At 48.5% G+C, this 16,935-nt stretch overlaps 8 protein-coding genes across 8 annotated transcripts; 4 read left to right on the forward strand and 4 right to left on the reverse strand.

Annotated features, from left to right (window-relative positions):
- Nucleotides 1-47: 47 nt before the first annotated feature.
- Nucleotides 48-1,963, reverse strand: AKAW2_80673A (uncharacterized protein; the record flags this gene model as incomplete). Its single annotated transcript, XM_041681719.1, has 5 exons — nt 48-359; nt 494-975; nt 1,042-1,327; nt 1,381-1,859; nt 1,921-1,963. 5 exons carry the CDS (start codon nt 1,961-1,963, stop codon nt 48-50), a joined length of 1,602 nt encoding a protein of 533 aa, XP_041548634.1.
- A 1,242-nt stretch (nt 1,964-3,205) lies between these two features.
- AKAW2_80674A (uncharacterized protein) lies at nt 3,206-4,628 on the reverse strand (the record flags this gene model as incomplete). Its single annotated transcript, XM_041681720.1, has 4 exons — nt 3,206-3,449; nt 3,511-3,872; nt 3,929-4,226; nt 4,288-4,628. The coding sequence occupies 4 exons, from the start codon at nt 4,626-4,628 to the stop codon at nt 3,206-3,208; spliced, it is 1,245 nt and encodes a 414-aa protein (XP_041548635.1).
- A 608-nt stretch (nt 4,629-5,236) lies between these two features.
- AKAW2_80675S (uncharacterized protein) lies at nt 5,237-6,178 on the forward strand (the record flags this gene model as incomplete). The annotated part of the gene is made up of 3 exons (XM_041681721.1): nt 5,237-5,271; nt 5,319-5,596; nt 5,673-6,178. The coding sequence occupies 3 exons, from the start codon at nt 5,237-5,239 to the stop codon at nt 6,176-6,178; spliced, it is 819 nt and encodes a 272-aa protein (XP_041548636.1).
- Nucleotides 6,179-6,785: 607 nt separating this feature from the next.
- On the forward strand, nt 6,786-7,867 carry AKAW2_80676S (uncharacterized protein; the record flags this gene model as incomplete). The annotated part of the gene is made up of 2 exons (XM_041681723.1): nt 6,786-7,190; nt 7,265-7,867. 2 exons carry the CDS (start codon nt 6,786-6,788, stop codon nt 7,865-7,867), a joined length of 1,008 nt encoding a protein of 335 aa, XP_041548637.1.
- A 780-nt stretch (nt 7,868-8,647) lies between these two features.
- On the reverse strand, nt 8,648-10,852 carry AKAW2_80677A (uncharacterized protein; the record flags this gene model as incomplete). Its single annotated transcript, XM_041681724.1, has 6 exons — nt 8,648-8,669; nt 8,727-9,216; nt 9,271-9,886; nt 9,958-10,023; nt 10,090-10,241; nt 10,291-10,852. 6 exons carry the CDS (start codon nt 10,850-10,852, stop codon nt 8,648-8,650), a joined length of 1,908 nt encoding a protein of 635 aa, XP_041548638.1.
- Nucleotides 10,853-11,212: 360 nt separating this feature from the next.
- AKAW2_80678S (uncharacterized protein) lies at nt 11,213-12,588 on the forward strand (the record flags this gene model as incomplete). The annotated part of the gene is made up of 2 exons (XM_041681725.1): nt 11,213-11,690; nt 11,744-12,588. 2 exons carry the CDS (start codon nt 11,213-11,215, stop codon nt 12,586-12,588), a joined length of 1,323 nt encoding a protein of 440 aa, XP_041548639.1.
- Nucleotides 12,589-13,541: 953 nt separating this feature from the next.
- On the forward strand, nt 13,542-14,738 carry AKAW2_80679S (NAD(P)-dependent alcohol dehydrogenase; the record flags this gene model as incomplete). The annotated part of the gene is made up of 1 exon (XM_041681726.1): nt 13,542-14,738. The coding sequence occupies one exon, from the start codon at nt 13,542-13,544 to the stop codon at nt 14,736-14,738; it is 1,197 nt and encodes a 398-aa protein (XP_041548640.1).
- Nucleotides 14,739-14,843: 105 nt separating this feature from the next.
- On the reverse strand, nt 14,844-16,190 carry AKAW2_80680A (putative zinc metallopeptidase; the record flags this gene model as incomplete). The annotated part of the gene is made up of 2 exons (XM_041681727.1): nt 14,844-16,102; nt 16,172-16,190. 2 exons carry the CDS (start codon nt 16,188-16,190, stop codon nt 14,844-14,846), a joined length of 1,278 nt encoding a protein of 425 aa, XP_041548641.1.
- Between the last annotated feature and the right edge of the window lie 745 nt (nt 16,191-16,935).

The raw sequence follows: 16,935 nt of genomic DNA on the forward strand, positions 1-16,935 counted from the left end.
ATTGTAAATGATGACAAACATGAATACGCGAACTAAGGTCAAATACACTAGTGCCCACAGTGGAGGTTCCATGAATTGACTGCATCTTCGATCACATCCTTGAAGTAGGCCTGCTTGGTCTCTTGTTTCTGCGATGTACCAGTCCGTTGTGAAATGGGTGTGCACATTTCCACAAGTTTCTCAGGAAGAAAGTCATTCTCATCATCATCATAATCTGCCTGATCAGCTGGTTGCCAGCCTGCTGCGGCACACATTGCACCAAGCCGACGTAACGTCCACTGAAGAAGATCAAGTAGATCTATATCAGGTAGTGGAAGCTTTTCAGGATCTTCAAGATATGCGTGGCCAAAAATTGCTAACTGCAGAGCAATTTTTCGTCCTCAGTACCGGGTGAGGCGTCAGCAATTGCGGTCGCCCGTACATTGCTCATTGAAATATGCATGCCTTCGCGAGAACGGAGCAAGAGGTTTTTGTATCCTAAAAAGTCTCTTACACCATTATAAAACTGGGTCGCGGTGAGTAACAGTCCGAATCCGGCGTTCAGCCAAGCACATGCCAGGGACAAACCTGACAGGGGATTGCGCAGCATATGTGCCTCGTCAAAGACAGCAATCCCAAAGAGGCCACTCAGGTCATGGGGGAAGCTAATGGGCATTCTTGGACTCGATGGATCATATTCATGCTTTGTCTTGGCGCACCATGCCTTGACGGCTTGCGGACCATGTCGGCTCTCGAGCGTCTGGTACGATGTAATGATGATGGTCCGGGCACTCTCAATTCCACCTGTGAATATCGAGTGCTTGCGGGTAAGCTTGTCTTTGATAAACTCTGCGCCTTGTCGGCGGCCGTCTCCGTAATACAGCGGGATGTTGAAACTGTCTGTGATGGAGCTGATCTCGTCCACCCACTGATCTATGAGATGGGGCGGAACAACGATAAGAGTCGGACGGCCTATTGGTGGCCCCGTGTCATTTTCTGTGGCGGCGTGAACATTGGTTCAAATTCTATATTTTTGCATAAGCTAGGGTTCTGATAGGGTACTCACATATAGCAGGAAGCCAACAGCCTCCCATGTTTTACCCACGCCCACAACATCAGCGATTATTGCGCCTAGGACTAGGCCCAGGGTCATTGTCTCCATGATACGGTTTATACAAACGGGCTGCCAAAACACCAATGCAGTCCCTCGGATCATGCCTCCGAGTTGCGGGTTCTCCTTCTTGATACCGAGGTTGGCACAGGCTTCATCCTCATTGTCACATTGGTATTCCTGAGCATCCGACCATTTTTCGTGCAATGCAATTCTGTTGTAGTCCTCAATTGTGGGCTGTATCAAATGATCATTCAAATCAGCGCCTATACCGAAAACCGCAGTCCCACCGCTTGGCTTCTTGATCTGCGAGGGACTGTGCATTTGACAAGGATGTTCTTGAGGGCCCATACCGCTGCCTCCATTTCTCCGGTATGGAGGCCCAGCCGGTGAAACACGCCATCCCGGCGACTCAGGTTTTCCGTCCTCACATTATACAAAAAGTATGCCATGTGATCATTTATGTCCCAGTTAGTTTTGTCAACATGTCTCCGACTGTACTTGGTGTTTCCCCGGGCCTCCCCTCGGATCAGTGTCTCTTGCACACGGGCTAACCCGGTTCCGCGCTCGGTATCCCCAACCTTGCTAAGGTGCTGCCACAACTCCAACCAGTAGGGCTTGACGAAATCCAACTGCAACCACTCTCTCCATTCGCTGTCTCCGTCCAGCTTCAAGAGCTTTATCAAGCCTTTCTTACCTCCTCTGGCTATATCCGCAGCTGATATCTCGTGCGTCTGCGGTTCTGGGGGGCTCTTTCCCTTGTCTGCACCTGTTAGGTCCATACTATTAGTACTGTGTCCTTGTGTCATCTGCAAAAGCCATTCACTCACCGCCCGACCAATTGATAATATCATCAATATCGTCGCCTTCCATATTGACGGGCTAGTTTTCTGTAGGGGAATCCATCAAGACAGCAGATATTTAGTGACAGGTGATGAGGAGAGAACAGATATGAACGCAAGGGATGTAAATGAAGGGGGGTGCAGGTAGATGTGTTAAAGAAAGATTAATGAGAAAAGAGGTAGGGAAGAGAGATGTAGAGGAGGAGATGAGAAAGTTTGTGATAGTAAAGAAAGATTGAAGTGACGGTGAAGAAAATGTGGAGAACCTACTTGAATAATAAAGAAACAGACACAGTAGCTCTTACCTGATAATTTAGGAAAGAAAAAAGTAATGAGCTTTCTACAGTAGTAAATACCTATAAAATAAGCCTTAACTAGTTGTAGCCCTAAAATATAGCTTCTATGCAGCTTAAATAAATTGGTATAAGTATTATGTAAAATATAAATGAATGCTTAGTTACTATGCATTTTAGTCAGTAAATATCTTGAATGGTTGTGTAACTAGCCATAACTCCTGGCAACTTATGCCAGTGGCCTACTTTGAATACATTATCAACAGTCAATCCATATATAAGTACAGGGAGCATCAAAGTATCGCAGCTCCAGCTGCAAGGCTGTAATACTAATAATTAATTAATTTCATAATATTAATATAATTAGTTGCGTAGTTTGGTTATCTCTGATTAATTCTTAATCTTATAGCTTTGTAGCCTTGTCTCCAGGAAAGTTTTATAGTAAAATCTGATAGCTTCAGCTGGTTTAAATTTGCTATTAGTTGGGTAAGTACAGCGATTCTCTTGTAGGGGCTATGCTAAGCAATATACCAAATCCAGGCCACATCAAGATGGATGTCATGGGACTCTTGTCCCTGGCAGCCTTAATCAATTCAATCAATCACCGCCACTCAACTTCCTGTCGATGACTTGTTTCTTTTGCCAACGGATGTGCAGTAAAGAGCCACGCGTTGCTGCAGCAAGCCAAGTCTGCACAGTGGACTCGCTCTCTCAGCCTCAGTCTTGCCATTCTCTCCCCTACACAGCCCGCTGGCAGTGGCGCTGAGTATAAATATATATTATACTAGCATAGTACTAGTAGAGCAACCAGCCCCCATGAAGCTACTATGAAAGAGTCCTGAGTAGTACTACATTATTTTGACAGAGTTATATGTTCCCAGAACAAAATATGTTACAGCCCCGGAGGCAGAGCAACTCAGGCATATAATCTTATCATCATATAATGTAATCGGTGATTAATTCCCACTGCATAGTAGCTATCAACTCTTCCCCTTTTTCAACAAGTTTAACAACCCTACAAAGAAGGCACCAACGTTCCATGCTATATCCCAGTCATCGAAAACTAACCTTGCAATGGCTATGCTCAGCAAAATTAGTATTACTGTCACAAGTAGCACCATATGCTGCAAATTGCCTTCCCAATTGTCGCCGATCATCAAGCCGCGAAATTGAACTTCACCCAACTCCGGACAATGCCAAACATTGAGTTTTGTCAGAATATCTCTATTGATTGAAGATCAGTACTTCTCGATCATAGATATTGACGAAGGAAGGAGACCCATACTGGTGACCATGTATTAATCTCTCCCTGCTAAGGAGGTGATTGTGTGCAGCAAGCTTAGCTTGAAAGAAGCACTGGGTAAGTATAGGCCGGAGACTGAGTAACGAGAGCTCTCGTTCCGCTCTGAATTTAGTCCTCTCAGGGCATTCTGCATAATCCGCATAGCTCGTTACACAGTCATCATGACAGTACACGGCCCCAGTGGAAGCTTTATACGGACAAGGCCAATCCTGAGGCTTGTAATCCGCGATGACTTGCTCCAAATGCTTCCTTTTGGCAACCAAATCTTCACAGTTATATATACCAACATATTCAATGCCTGTCGATCGACGACCCCTGGCCAGTTTCTGCCCTGATATAGAGATCTTTGGTATTGCAATCAGAATAGACACCTCATTCTTTATTTTTGGGAGCCACTTACATCAACAATTTCCACCTTATTCACACAAAACCATGGCAAATATTTCGCCCAAATGCCTCTCTGTGCGTAAAACTCCTGGGAAATTGCTTGCCACGCGGTAACCTCATCAGTTGGGTCAGTGATCACCACCGGAACAATCTGGCAGCGCTCTTTTCTGCCCCAACAGATAAATATTACGGGGAATTCTTTCTCAAACATCGGCTTGAAGAAATCTCCCAATTCCTTTCTCCGGATTTTATGGGGACCAGGTGGGCGGTCCGTTGCACGTTGCTCGAATAGAGTGTCCGAGCTATCTTGCCTTGGGCATTCTCAACCACTGACTTTCATGCTTGATTGTGTTTCTCGAGTATGGAGCATACCTTCGAACGCGCCGAATCCTACGCCCCGACGTTTGGGAGGTATTAGGCACCGAGATGCTTGCTATAGGTGGGGGCGCATGAATACCCCTAGTATTGACGACCGGAAGTAAGTAGTTCTCTCGTGAGTTCCTCGGAAGGTGTGCATGCATCCTCAACATATCAATGAATTGGAGGCAACGCTGAGTCTGAGTCAGATCTCCGTTCACGGCGGGATAGTCTGCTGAATTGCTGTGAAGGTCTCCATCATCATATCGTGGTCGAAGCCGTGCTCGATTAGGCTGGCTCACGACTTGCATTTTGACTGCGAAGGGGTGAGTAGCAGTAAATTGAAATACCCTCATATTGATTGCCAGAAGATACTAAGGACAATATATACACGACGATTAACCCACATCTAAGTACCAGGGAGCGTCAAAGCCTCGCAGCTCCAGCTGCAAGGCTGTAATACCGATGGTTGATCAATTTCGCAATATCAATATGTTTAGTTGGGCAGTTGGGTTATCCCAGGTCGAGTATTAGCCTTGCAGCTTTGTAGCCTTGTCTCCAGGAAGCCTTACAGTGAAATCCGATAGCTTCAGCTGGTTTAAATTCGCCATTGGTTGGGTAAGTGCGGCGAATCTCTCGTAGGGGCTATGCTAAGCAATATACCAGATTATTTGGATAAATCCAGGCCACACCAAGATGTCGACAAAATTGGGCATAAAGATGAGGCTGCGACAGGGATAGCAGATGCGCTCAAATGAGAATTAGCCTTGCCAACTGTTTTACCCCTCCTCACCCACGTCGGCGGCAAGCACAGAAGTATGCAGCCTTGCTTCTTTTGAAGCGGGGTAACGGCTGTGTTATAAAACCACCTCAGGCTATCGAAGGACAGGCTAAACCAGGCTTCAAACTCATGTAAAACCTCTATATTCTGTCAACTGAACCCACGTTTCGTTTTTAGTCGAAAATGGAGCCACGACCTAAAACCTCTCAATATGCAAGGTAAACACCTCTCCACGTCATGATAAACTTTACTAATATAGACGAAGAATTTTCCGAGAACGACCGATCCAGGTGATTGTAGGGAGTGCAAAGAGCTCCTATTTTGTCCACCCCGAGGCCTTGTCATGGTGCAAAAACTCAGCACTAAGTGCGCGAATCGAAGGGCCGTGGAGGCAGCACGGAGATGAAAGTCCAATCGACTGGTCCGACTTTGATGAGCAGACAGTCGAATGCGTCTTAAGCTACCTTTATACGCAGGACTACTACGTCCCTGAGTTGAATTATTGGCCTGATGATGATTGCAAAGACGACAATGACGGCAAAGGTAGGGCGCTTCCCGCTAAAGTTGAAATCGGTGGTTTATTGTACCAGGATTGAGCCGTTCCATCTAACTGACACAGAGTTCCTTATATCCGCACCTGGTAGTCCAAAACCACCTAGCCGGCCACTAACGCCATTGAGTGAGTGTCTCGAGGTCGGCCTACCGGCAGATACTTACCTTACTGCTGCGGACGCTTGCACCTACCGAGGATTTCGGGATCCTCCCAACGATAGGCTTGGCACTGAAATTTTGGTCCATGCGAAAGTATATTGTTTCGCACATCGTTATTGTATCCGCGAGCTTGAGGCTTTTGCACTACAACGTCTGACAAAAGTTCTCATTGTCGTGGATATAGAAGAAGACGCTGTGTTTCCGTCTCTCGCAGATGCTATCCGTATTGTCTACGATTCGACCCCGGGCGCGAATTTGCAACATAATCCTGCTCGGAATTTGTTATCTCAGTACGTTGCATTGCATTATACTAGGTTGCCAACCGAGAGCTTGGATCGGGTTATGGCAGAGGGCGGTGATTTCGTGGTTGATTTATCACACAAGTTGGCTAGACGACTGAGAACGAGGTCCTAGGTGCCCAGTCTCTGAAGAAGAAGATGGATGAGCTTCAATTACAGATAAATGCACTGAAAATAGGTCTTCAGGAACACGAAAACCAGCTTTGAAGTGCTACGAAAGAATTGACAATGTGGCAGAATCGAAGACGGATGTTGGCATAACCTGGGAATGCCTACACTTGATGCACCACATCATAAAGCGGGCTGTCTCAAACTATTCAATACACTATATGATGGCAATTGACTGGAGTTCTGGGTATCGTTATATAGTAAGGATATTGTTGGAGGAATTGGAATGGGCCATGGTTCAATGACTCAGCAGGTCGTATTCGAAGGACCTGATACCCCACAGTTTTCTGTACCTTGTCACCGATTTTCTCGAGAATAATGTATGGCCACTATGAGCTTACGGCAACACCTTCTCCTCTCCTCGTATCTTCTCTGGTGATACCCTCGTGTTCCTTTAGCCCAGCCATAACATCCGCATCCATCCGGTTGAACCTTAGTTTATGATCTCAACATGACGACACTTAGCGCATCTTCATCAACTGCTCTCGCTTCATGAATTAAATGCATTGAAACTTGTCACCAGAATAAAACCCTCAAGCTTATCAGGAATCAACATGCAACAGCAACCTGATGTATACCTCGAGTCTCACAAACAGGTCCTTAAATGGACCAAAGAGTTGGAATTCTTAGGCTATATCCTCTCAGAAATAGTTGACCCAGATGGCCTCGAAGAAAGAGGATATTATTGTCACCAGGCAGCGGACCTCCCTGCAATTGTCGATACCCTCGAATGTGCTTGTTTCCAGCCCAACAGCAGGCTTCGATGTGTATTGGACGAAAGAACTTCGAGACATTTCAGAAACTTACTCTTGAGGTCGAAGCAAATTCGCAATGTGATGGCTCACCATCTTTCGTTGACTCATGAGAAATTATTGGCCTTGGGAAATACAAAGGAGGAGCTTGAACGGGAATTCCAATTTGCTATCAGTCAAGTCGCATCGAGATATAACATTCAACAGGTATATTTGATTGGAAACCATACTTACTGTTGAATTCAAAGCACTATTTAGTTTTACGCTCTGACATATGTCAGGTCACTTGGTATCCCGATGACACTGAGTTCAGCGGATCATCACACCGTCATACTGAAGCCATCGCTTTGGGCAGTGAGCCACCACTATACCAGCGCCAGAGAATCCTTGCATTTGAAGCAGGGCCATCAAATATGCCGAAAAAGAACAAAAAGAAAAAACAGAAGAAACAGGAAGAAAAGGAACGGACAATGATGGAACAGGAAGAAAAGAAACCGAAAAAGAAGAAGCGGAACAAAAAGGCGACAGAAGAAAGCCGAGCGGCCCATTTGATAGCTCTCGAGGCGTCCTTGAGACGTAAGCTTGGTAAAATTCAGAAAGAAAAAGCACAGATCATGGAGGCTAAAGCTCGCAAGCTTCAAACATTGGAGCAAACATATCGTCAGAGGTGGCAGGAGAGAATGGAAGAGATCAATCGCATTCTTCTTCTGACGAAACATGAAGAGCGAGACCTAAAAGTCCAATACGGAAAGATATTTGGCGAACCATTTGGAGCCAATGTTAGCACAGATGCACTTTTTATTTTGCTTCTCCTAGCCTTGAGCTCTCCGTTGTGGCTTTCTGGATTGATTGTCCGCAAATTTGGGGTACAGATTGTGAGGTGAGGCTGATGACAGATCCATATCATTGAAGGCGCAGCTTGGGGAATGAAAACATGTTGCTCGTAAAAGTAACTAATGTTTATCATAACATAAGTCTTATGAATCTTTCCAATCTTTCAATTGCCTTCCACCAACTTTCACTCTGAGCTATAAGCATCTGTGACCGCAAACGATACGGTCACCTGACACCTTGAGACCGGAACTAGCGTTGCTTCAACATGATATCCTACAAACAGCGCGCACACCAATAGAAAGTAGCAATTATGTTTGTGGACTAACATCATTGTGCCCGAGGAGGATTAGGATATTGGGTCGGGAGCCGCTGAGGGGACATTGCGCTGAATTCTACTTTAGTGAATGTTTGTAGATTTATCACATAGTCGCATTACTACCCGTACAAAATCAAAGCTCCTGGATTAGAAACGAATCGTTAGATACTTTCTGAGGTACCTGATTCCCGAGGCATTAATATACTGCCTTAGGTAGTATATTTTGGTCTCAGGCAGAAATGTACACAATCGACAGGCGGTAGGGGCAGTGCTGGCTTCAAAGCCAGACTTTCCTAATGAGGTATGTAGCGTCTCCTTTATTATGCAGACCATTTGATCTTCAAAAATAATCCTACCTTACAAATCCTACCGATGTATAGATGTACAGATAATATAAACAGACAAGTTCTTGATAATAAACATATTACCCCAGCTTCTAAAGAATAAATTACATGAATGTCTCCCCATCAGCATCCCACAGCATCTCCTATCCCTAGGTAATACTTCTTCCTATTTAGGACACGCAGGTGCATTTTCTATACCGCAGATTAGCCAAATTTCTTTTTCTTTCTGTTTGGATACTATCTACTTACCCCTTCTTGCACTTCTTCTTCTTGCAAGACGAAGAAGAAGAGGAGGAATCCTTAGTCTCCTTCGAAGACTTGGTAGTGGTCTTAGTAGCCGTCTTCGTGCTCTTAGTTGTGGTGGAAGTCTTGGTGGAGGTGGTGGTTTCCTTGCTCTTTGTCGAAGTCGAAGTCGTGGTAGTGGTATCCTTAGTCGAAGTATCCTTAGTTGAGGTATCCTTGGTGCTCGTATCCTTCGAGTCAGGAGTAGCCGTCGACGTGGTCTTGGTGCTAATGATAGTCGCGGTATCCTTGGCCGAAGATGAGCTAGACTTGGTCGTTGCGGTCTCGGTATCCTTTGGCTTGCTGCTAGTAGACTTGGTAGTCTGTGCTGCCTCGGAAGACCCAGAGCCATGCTTGCTCTTGGTTGTGGTCTCGGCTTTGGTGGAAGTGCTTGTCGCAGGCGTGATCGTCGCCTTCTGCGAGGACGATGTCACGGTGGACTTGACCGTGTGCGAAGCTAGGACATATCAGCATCGAGCGATAGATTTCTTCCTGTCTTTGAAGAACTTACCAGTCTCCGAGGCTGTGTTTGCGCTTCCAGTCTGGCTCGGCGTAGCCTTGCTAGAAGCAGAGTGGGACTTGACTGCCGAAGAGGACGGCGTAGCAGTAGGCGTGCAGACAGCCGCTGACGAGGCATCGCGCTTGGCAAAGGCAGTGCCGTCAGTTGCACTCCAGTCCAGCAGCCTGCCGTTGTCCCATTTCCATGATGCAGTAGGGTACTTCTCGTTGAAAGCATCGAGCGCCGTGCCGTAGATATTCTTTTTTCCAGCAGACTCGGTGCTAGTGACTTGTGCCGAAACCGATGAGATGCGGGTCGAGACAGCCGCCGCCTGGGTACTCAGGAACTTATCCATCCAGCTTTCGTATGCACTGGCCCAGCCGTTCTCGGGTTGCGGGAGGTCGAGGTCTTGGTTGCAGTCCTTCTGTTGGTTCATGAGCTCATCAATTCCAAGGAAAGCTTTATACATGCGGGTGTTGGCGTTCTTGAAGTAGGTGGCGACGCTGTTGTCGCGGAGCATCGAAACAACCACTGCAAGCGTGTTCATAATGCTCAGCGCGCTGCCCTGGCGGGCGTCTCCGGTGCCGTCGACCGAAGCCATGCCGCTCAAATCTTCGCTTCCGAACATCTGAGCCGATGGTCAGCTATCATTTATTGGGTGGGGTAAACTGTAATGGGAAAGGTGCATATAAAACTTACAGGTGCTTTGTACGAATTCAAGCGACTGTCCATGGCCACCAAGTCCGGATACGTCTCACCAGGCAACTAGCATTCTGATTAGCCACCGGCATCACAATATGGGGGGTGACTAAACAGGGAATAGATACTTACATAACTGTAGAGCTTTTGAAGCCGGGGCTTATTCACTCCTTGCTTGTTCTTGAAGGTTGAGTCGATTGTGAGGAACCATTCTTTGAAACTCTCGCAGAATTTGTACTTGTCAATCATAGCCGTCAAGAAGGCATCAAGGATTTGGAGCTCGTCTAGAAATAGTTAGATAATGCATGGACTCTAAAACGAATGACCACTCACAAACATGATCCACATTAATGTGTGGCATCTCCTGGTTGTTCTTGTTGATCTGGGCTCCCAGGTCGAGGTACTTTTGTTGGGCACTTGCCTCAACATCGTCCCAGTATCCAGCCGTTGTTTGCGGAACATCAGCTGCATTGGCGATCGTCGTGAACGTGACGGCTGCAGCGCAGGTGTCTAGCTTGGGGATAAAGTACCCGAGGAAGCTATAACCGCTGACTTTGTTTTGGCTAGTTTGGATATTCTTTGAACGAAAGTATTTGGGCTTGTAGATCGTCTGCCCCAAGACGCACTTGCCGAGCTTTTCAGTCTTGGTATGATCGCGGCGATCAAAGTAGTTCAGACCCCGCCGTCTAGTCGATGAGGTAGTGTCATCCTCATTCTGCTCGATATCATCCTCCGTGAGAGTGGTAGGGAGTGTATATCGCCAGCAGGAAGCCTCAGCGCTCGCGCTCGCACTGGCAGCAACCGCCGAAGATGAGGCCTCTCCACGTGGGATAACAGAGGCTGTGGTTAGATTAACCAACAGCAATAAAAGAGCGACAGCTTTTGAACCAGCCATGGTGAAAAAAAATTCAAAGGATTGTAAAAGAGTGGGTTGTGTGATGGTGACAGCAAATACAGACAGGGACCAGGCAGGTATTTATCCTACGCTGGCGACATTACGTCCTTCCTCATCTGTCGGTATATGGCTCTTGACCCTTTCAATGCCGAACGTTTGGGGGCTATGATGTTTCAATGTTGGGGCCAAACCGCGAGGCTCAGCAAGGATCCGAACGGGAAAAGTTAGGGCACGAATTGGTAGGATCAGCCACCGCCCCCAGCCTAACCCGCTTCTTAATAATTACCCCTTCCTTTGTCGGCTTCCCACCGAACTTCATCTTTCCAAGACTCCCAAGACAACCTGAATCAATTGATCCACATGCACATCTTTGACTTACCACAAGAGCTTCTGGAAGCCATCTTGGCGCAGACCTCGCGTGGCTCTCTCGCCAGCCTCGCGCGGGTCTGCCAGCGCCTCCGACCGCTCGTCGAGCGCATGTTGTACCAGTCAGTGTACTTGCGCAACCACGACGGAGAAAAGTTCACCTACGCGCTGGACTGTGTACCCTCCCGTGCCGATTATGTTAGAGAGCTTCTAATTCACTATCATTACGTCGATGTTGAAGATGAAGAGGAGTACTATCCATTGTATGCGGAAACCCTTGCTCCGACGATCGGACGTCTCGTAAATCTACGAACGCTTGTCGTCAAAGGGCTCGAGTTCGACGCAGACCGAGAAGAAGACGACGAAATTATTGGGGGATATGAGAGAGTCATTGCCGAAGCCGAGAAATGGGACACTCTCTTCGCGCAATCTGCTGTGCCGGGCGCGCAGATCCTTCCTTCGCTTACAAAATGTCTGCCAAACTCTCTATCATCCTCTTACCTCATATGCTAATAATATGACCAGGTGTGATGATCATGGATGACATTGCGCCCAATGAGCCAGCTTGGGACTTTAGTCTGAGGGGCGCCGTGCTGATCCATCCGCACCTCCAAGACCTGACCATAGTCGGGGGCGAACTTGAGAGCCTGAAGAACCATGTGCCTTCACCACGATCGACGCCACTCGAAAGGCTAAACATGTTTGGCTGCGATGTGTCTCCCTCCGCGATGGGCGAGTTGTTGTCGCTGCCGCGCGCCTTGAAACATCTGACGTATAAAGGGGCGCCATGGTGTTACAGGCCCACAAATGTTATGCCGAACAGGCAAATATACGTTGACATGATTAAGAATCAAGCGGATTCCCTCGTGAGTCTTGACATTGACTTCTATCCAGGGGTTGTTGACAATCCCCCGGTAGACTTCACTTCCCTGAAGTGCCTGGAAGAACTTACCGTTGAACCCGATGCATTGAGAGGCACCGGGCAATACGACCCGAAGAACAACACCAAACTATGTCTGTGGAACAGCTCCGAGCTTAAATGCCAGCTTCCTCTGAGCCTAAAGCGTTTAGTGCTTTTTCTGTACACCCCGAAGAATCCCCCAGATTGGCGTACCTTGATCATACTCTACAATTGGATCTCGCGGGGCAATTTGCCAAACCTGGAAACGATCACTTTTCAGATCGCGAAGCCGTGTGAACGCGAGATATTAGACCGATCTATTGGAGACAATGAGCGGTCAATTGGCCAGGCTTTTGAAGAGGTCAAAGTGGAACTGCAGTTCGAGCTGGTCCCTAACAGCAAAAACGACGGCTACGAGCTATTCAACTGCCCTGACTGCGGCATTAATTGGCGAAACATGCATGCTTGATCTGAGCCTAATTTAACATCAAACACATCCTTGCAGCACTTGAGAGAATACATCCATCAGCGTTTGATATATTCTGCAACATACTCTTCTAGAGATGAAACACGTCCGCACATTATGAGTAAGCAGTAGCTGTAAGTAACAAATTAGTAGCCTACAGGTTAATAATCTCCCAAAACAACCAACAAAACCACACACCGTACACCAAAAAGTCACACCACCGACAGGAATCTTCAGTGACATAGGGGCCAAACCTCCCACCCCCTCGTATAATCACCGCACAGACCAAACACCAACAACCCAAACAAGGTTAAAAAACAAAGTTGTTGGTTGCACGTCCACGCGACACAATGGGGTCTAGACGTTTCTGAAGGATCCGAAATCTGGGGCCAAATGGCCATGATTGACGGGTAGCGGTCTATCAGCGTGTATGAGGGGCCCCACTGGCCCCTGAATATCATGATTTGCTTTTGGGCTGGGTACCTGCGTCGTTGGGCTGCTCGTATTTGCTGGGGGTGGTGAGTGGACGCGCGTTGAGATGGGGGTGGTGAGGGGAGGGGAGGGGAGGGGAGGGGAGGAGGTGTTTGGGTTGGCTGAGGTTTTGTGATTTTGGCATGGGAACCAGGAGAGGGATTGCCTATGTTTTATGTATTGTGAAGGTCATGAATTTGGTCTGTGGAGGTCAGAGAGGAAAGAGAAGACGGAAAGTTTCTTTTGTGTCTAGAGCAGGCTGAGATGGTGGTGCCAGAACTGCGGGCTTATTGTCACACGGTGAGGAGGAATATCGGTTGCTCCTTGTCATTGCATGGTAACCTGTCAGTTTAACATATTTATGAACCTGTAAATAATAATACAGCATAACTCAAGTTTTCTGGTATCATTTCACTCTACAGAAACACCAAATTCATCGAGTATTGCAATGGATCAACAGCTGAAGCTGAAGCTGTCGCGGTCAAATGACGTCTTATCTTATCGGCGCAACCAGTCATCCATCTAACCGCACTAATCCCGATCCGGCCGATGCAACGCAACATGACAGCCTTCATCTCCATCTCCATCACCACTCCACAGCAACAACAAACAACCACCATCATCGTCATCATCAACAACAACCACCCAAAATGGCATCCCCATCCACCCACCCCCAAACAATGCAAGCCTGGCTCTACAGCACCACGCACCCAACCCTCGAACAGAACCTCACCCTCACACCTAGCGCCCCGACCCCACCAGCGCCCAAAAACACCCAACTCCTCATCCGCGTCCACACCTGCGCCCTGAACCCAGCCGACTACAAAGTCCCCGCCATGCCCGTGATATCAACCCTACTGATCCGAAAACCCGCCAGCCCCTGCCTCGACTTCGCCGGCGAAATCGTCTCCACGGGCCCGAACGTCCCCTCGACCCTCACCCCGGGCAAACTCGTCTACGGCACGCTCCCCCTCCCAACGCAATTCGGTCCGCTTGCTGAGTATGTTCTCGCTGAAGCCGAGCACGTGCAGATAATCCCAGAGGGGGTGGAGGTCGATCATGCTGCGACGGTGGGAGTAGCGGGGCAGACGGCGTGGCAGGCCATCGCGCCGTATGTGACGGCTGGAGCCGGGGATAAGGTATTGATTGTGGGAGCGTCAGGCGGGTGTGGGATCTATGGGGTGCAGATCGCGAAGGCGCTGGGGTGTGAGGTGACGGCGGTGTGTTCGGGGAAGAATGTGGAGTTTGTGAAGGGGTTGGGGGCGGATGAGGTGATTGATTATACGGTGGAGAATGTGGTGGAGGTGGTGAAGGCGAAGGGGAGGGTGTTTAGGTTGGTGGTGGATCATGTGGGGGAGCCGTGGGAGTTGTATCGCGAGAGTGACAAGTTCATGGTCTCTGGGGGTGTGTTTACCCAGGTTGGGGCGAATTGGATGCCTACGTTTGCGGTGAGGTTTATTCGGCCGGGGTTTTTGGGTGGGGGAAGGATGAAGTATGTGCCAATTTTCTGGAAGAGTAATAAGAAGGATTTGACCAAGGTGGGAGAGTTGATTGGCGAGGGGAAGGTGAAGGTGGTGTTGGATAGTGTGTTTGGGTTTGAGGATGCGCCGAAGGCGTTTGAGAAGCTGCGCGGGGGAAGGGCGAGGGGGAAGGTTGTGGTCCGTGTGGTGGAGAGGTCGTGAGGGGGGTGGGGATAGTGTGGGGATGGATGGTGTGGGTTGTTTGGCATTGATTTCATGGCGTCGTGTTTGATTTCATTAAGGAAGGGCGGGTGCTATGTGACAGGTTCAATTTCGCTTCAAGAATGTCAGCGCGCCGAGAGACATGGCATCCACGGCGGTTTGGAGGGTGGGCTGGATCACTGGGGCGAAGAATGGCGAGTGATTACTCGGGAGATCTTTCACAGTGTCATTCTTGACTGCATTGTCCCATGTCTCTGGATCAATCCCGCCATAAGTCCACATCACGTACGGCGCGTTCACGGCTCTAGCGAGTAAGGAGAAATCCTCGCTGGCACCTGCCGGATCAGACTCGATGAGTCGCTTTCCGAAGTAAGAGCCGAATGTATTGCATAAAGCTCGCACGGTAGCGTGGTCGTTGATAGTGGCCGGGGTCGACATGACATGGTCGATTTGTGGTTCCTTCTCGCAGCCGGCCGCCTCGCATTCGGCGCGGATGATGCGTTTAATCGCACGTATTACGCGTTCGCGAATCGAGTCGTCGCATGTCCTCACATCAAGCTTGAAGTCTAGGGTATCCGGGATGACATTGGCCGCTATGCCAGCTTGGATATAGCCACAGGTGACCACTGCCAGTTGTCCCGGAGGCACCTCGCGCCCTACTATGGTCTGCAGCTTCAAGATGATGGCAGCTCCGGTAACAACGGGGTCAATGCATGCCTCTGGCGCCGAACCATGACCGCCCTTTCCAAAGATGCGCACATTGAATGAATCTGCAGCGGTTAGTAGCCGACCAGAACGGACGCTCACTGTGCCGGCTTTGAGTGGCATCACATGCGCTGCCAATACCACATCCGGAGCGGGTATTTTGTCATAGAGACCGTCATCTATCATAGCCCTGGATCCTGATAGGAGCTCCTCTGCTGGCTGAAAGAGGCAAATCAGAGTCCCCGTCCAATGAGTTCTGGCGGATTGTAGGAGGGAAGCACTAGCCATCAGGCTGACGACGTGGGTATCATGACCGCAGGCGTGCATTACGGGGACCTCGACCCCGTCCTTGTTTTTGGCGACTTTCGTGCTTGCGTAAGGAAGTCCTGTTTTCTCCTGTACGGGGAGTGCATCCATGTCGGCTCGAAGTAGGATTGTCGGACCAGCACCATTTTTCAGAATGCCCGCGACGCCGTAGCCGCCAATGTGTGTATGTACCTCGTAGCCGAGGTCTTTCAGATGCTGCGCCGCAATGGCAGACGTGCGTTCTTCACAGAAGGACAATTCAGGATTGCTGTGAATATCACGATAGATGTCTTCGAATGGCGTCAAGTCAGGACGGGCTTCCTCGAGTATGTCTTTCAAAGCCGTTTCGGAGGCTGTGACGTCAATCATTAGCTTCATTGACTGGAATTGCGCGCAGTGGGAGACTGAATGATTATACTCACCTGCGGGTCGAAGCTGCATGTTGAACAGGAGAATACTTCAATTGAGATTAATTGATTGTCTGTGGATAAATGTGTTCTGGGTATCCTTCAGACGTCTCTTATGGAAGATTGCTAGCCCTTCCGAGCATTCACCGAGGAATTGACCGGGTGCAAGCGGGGTAAAGTGTGCTTTGTCTCAAGGAGAATTTGGCCCCATAGTTTGATAGACACATTTGCCGAAGATAGCATGTTAGGAGGGGCCTAGTGAGCCATTGTCATTGTAAAGTGGCCGGAGTGATTGGAGTGGGACGGACGACTCCAACGAACAAAGTAGGAGAGGATGATGCTCTCGGACCCCGTCGGCTAAATGCGCCACTGCTGGTTCTCCGTTTCCAATCGAACCCCGCCCCCAGCGGTTCTATTGTAACTTCATGCTTATCTCCCCCCAGTTTTAGTAGCTCGGCTATCGGGGATGCGGAACCATGGAAGCCTGCACCGCAATGCCGGCCTTTCCGTTGATTTCCCGGGGTTTGATCGACATGAATATATGTCATTGGCAATTGTAGCGAACCTGGTTGCAGATTTATTTCTAACCCGAAGACCGCTGCTGTGATCATGTCGTTCAGTGACTAGAATACCGCTTAACTTTTAGATCGGGCATCTCCTTACAAAGACAACTAGACGGAGGATATTTTGCAACGGAAGATGACGGTCATTCAAGGTCATTATCATTCACGTGCCTGTACGCTGGCAGTATTTAGAGCAGAACATAATAATATAGAAAT

Source organism: Aspergillus luchuensis, chromosome 8 (genome assembly GCF_016861625.1).
Source record: "Aspergillus luchuensis IFO 4308 DNA, chromosome 8, nearly complete sequence".
NCBI lineage: Eukaryota > Fungi > Ascomycota > Eurotiomycetes > Eurotiales > Aspergillaceae > Aspergillus > Aspergillus luchuensis.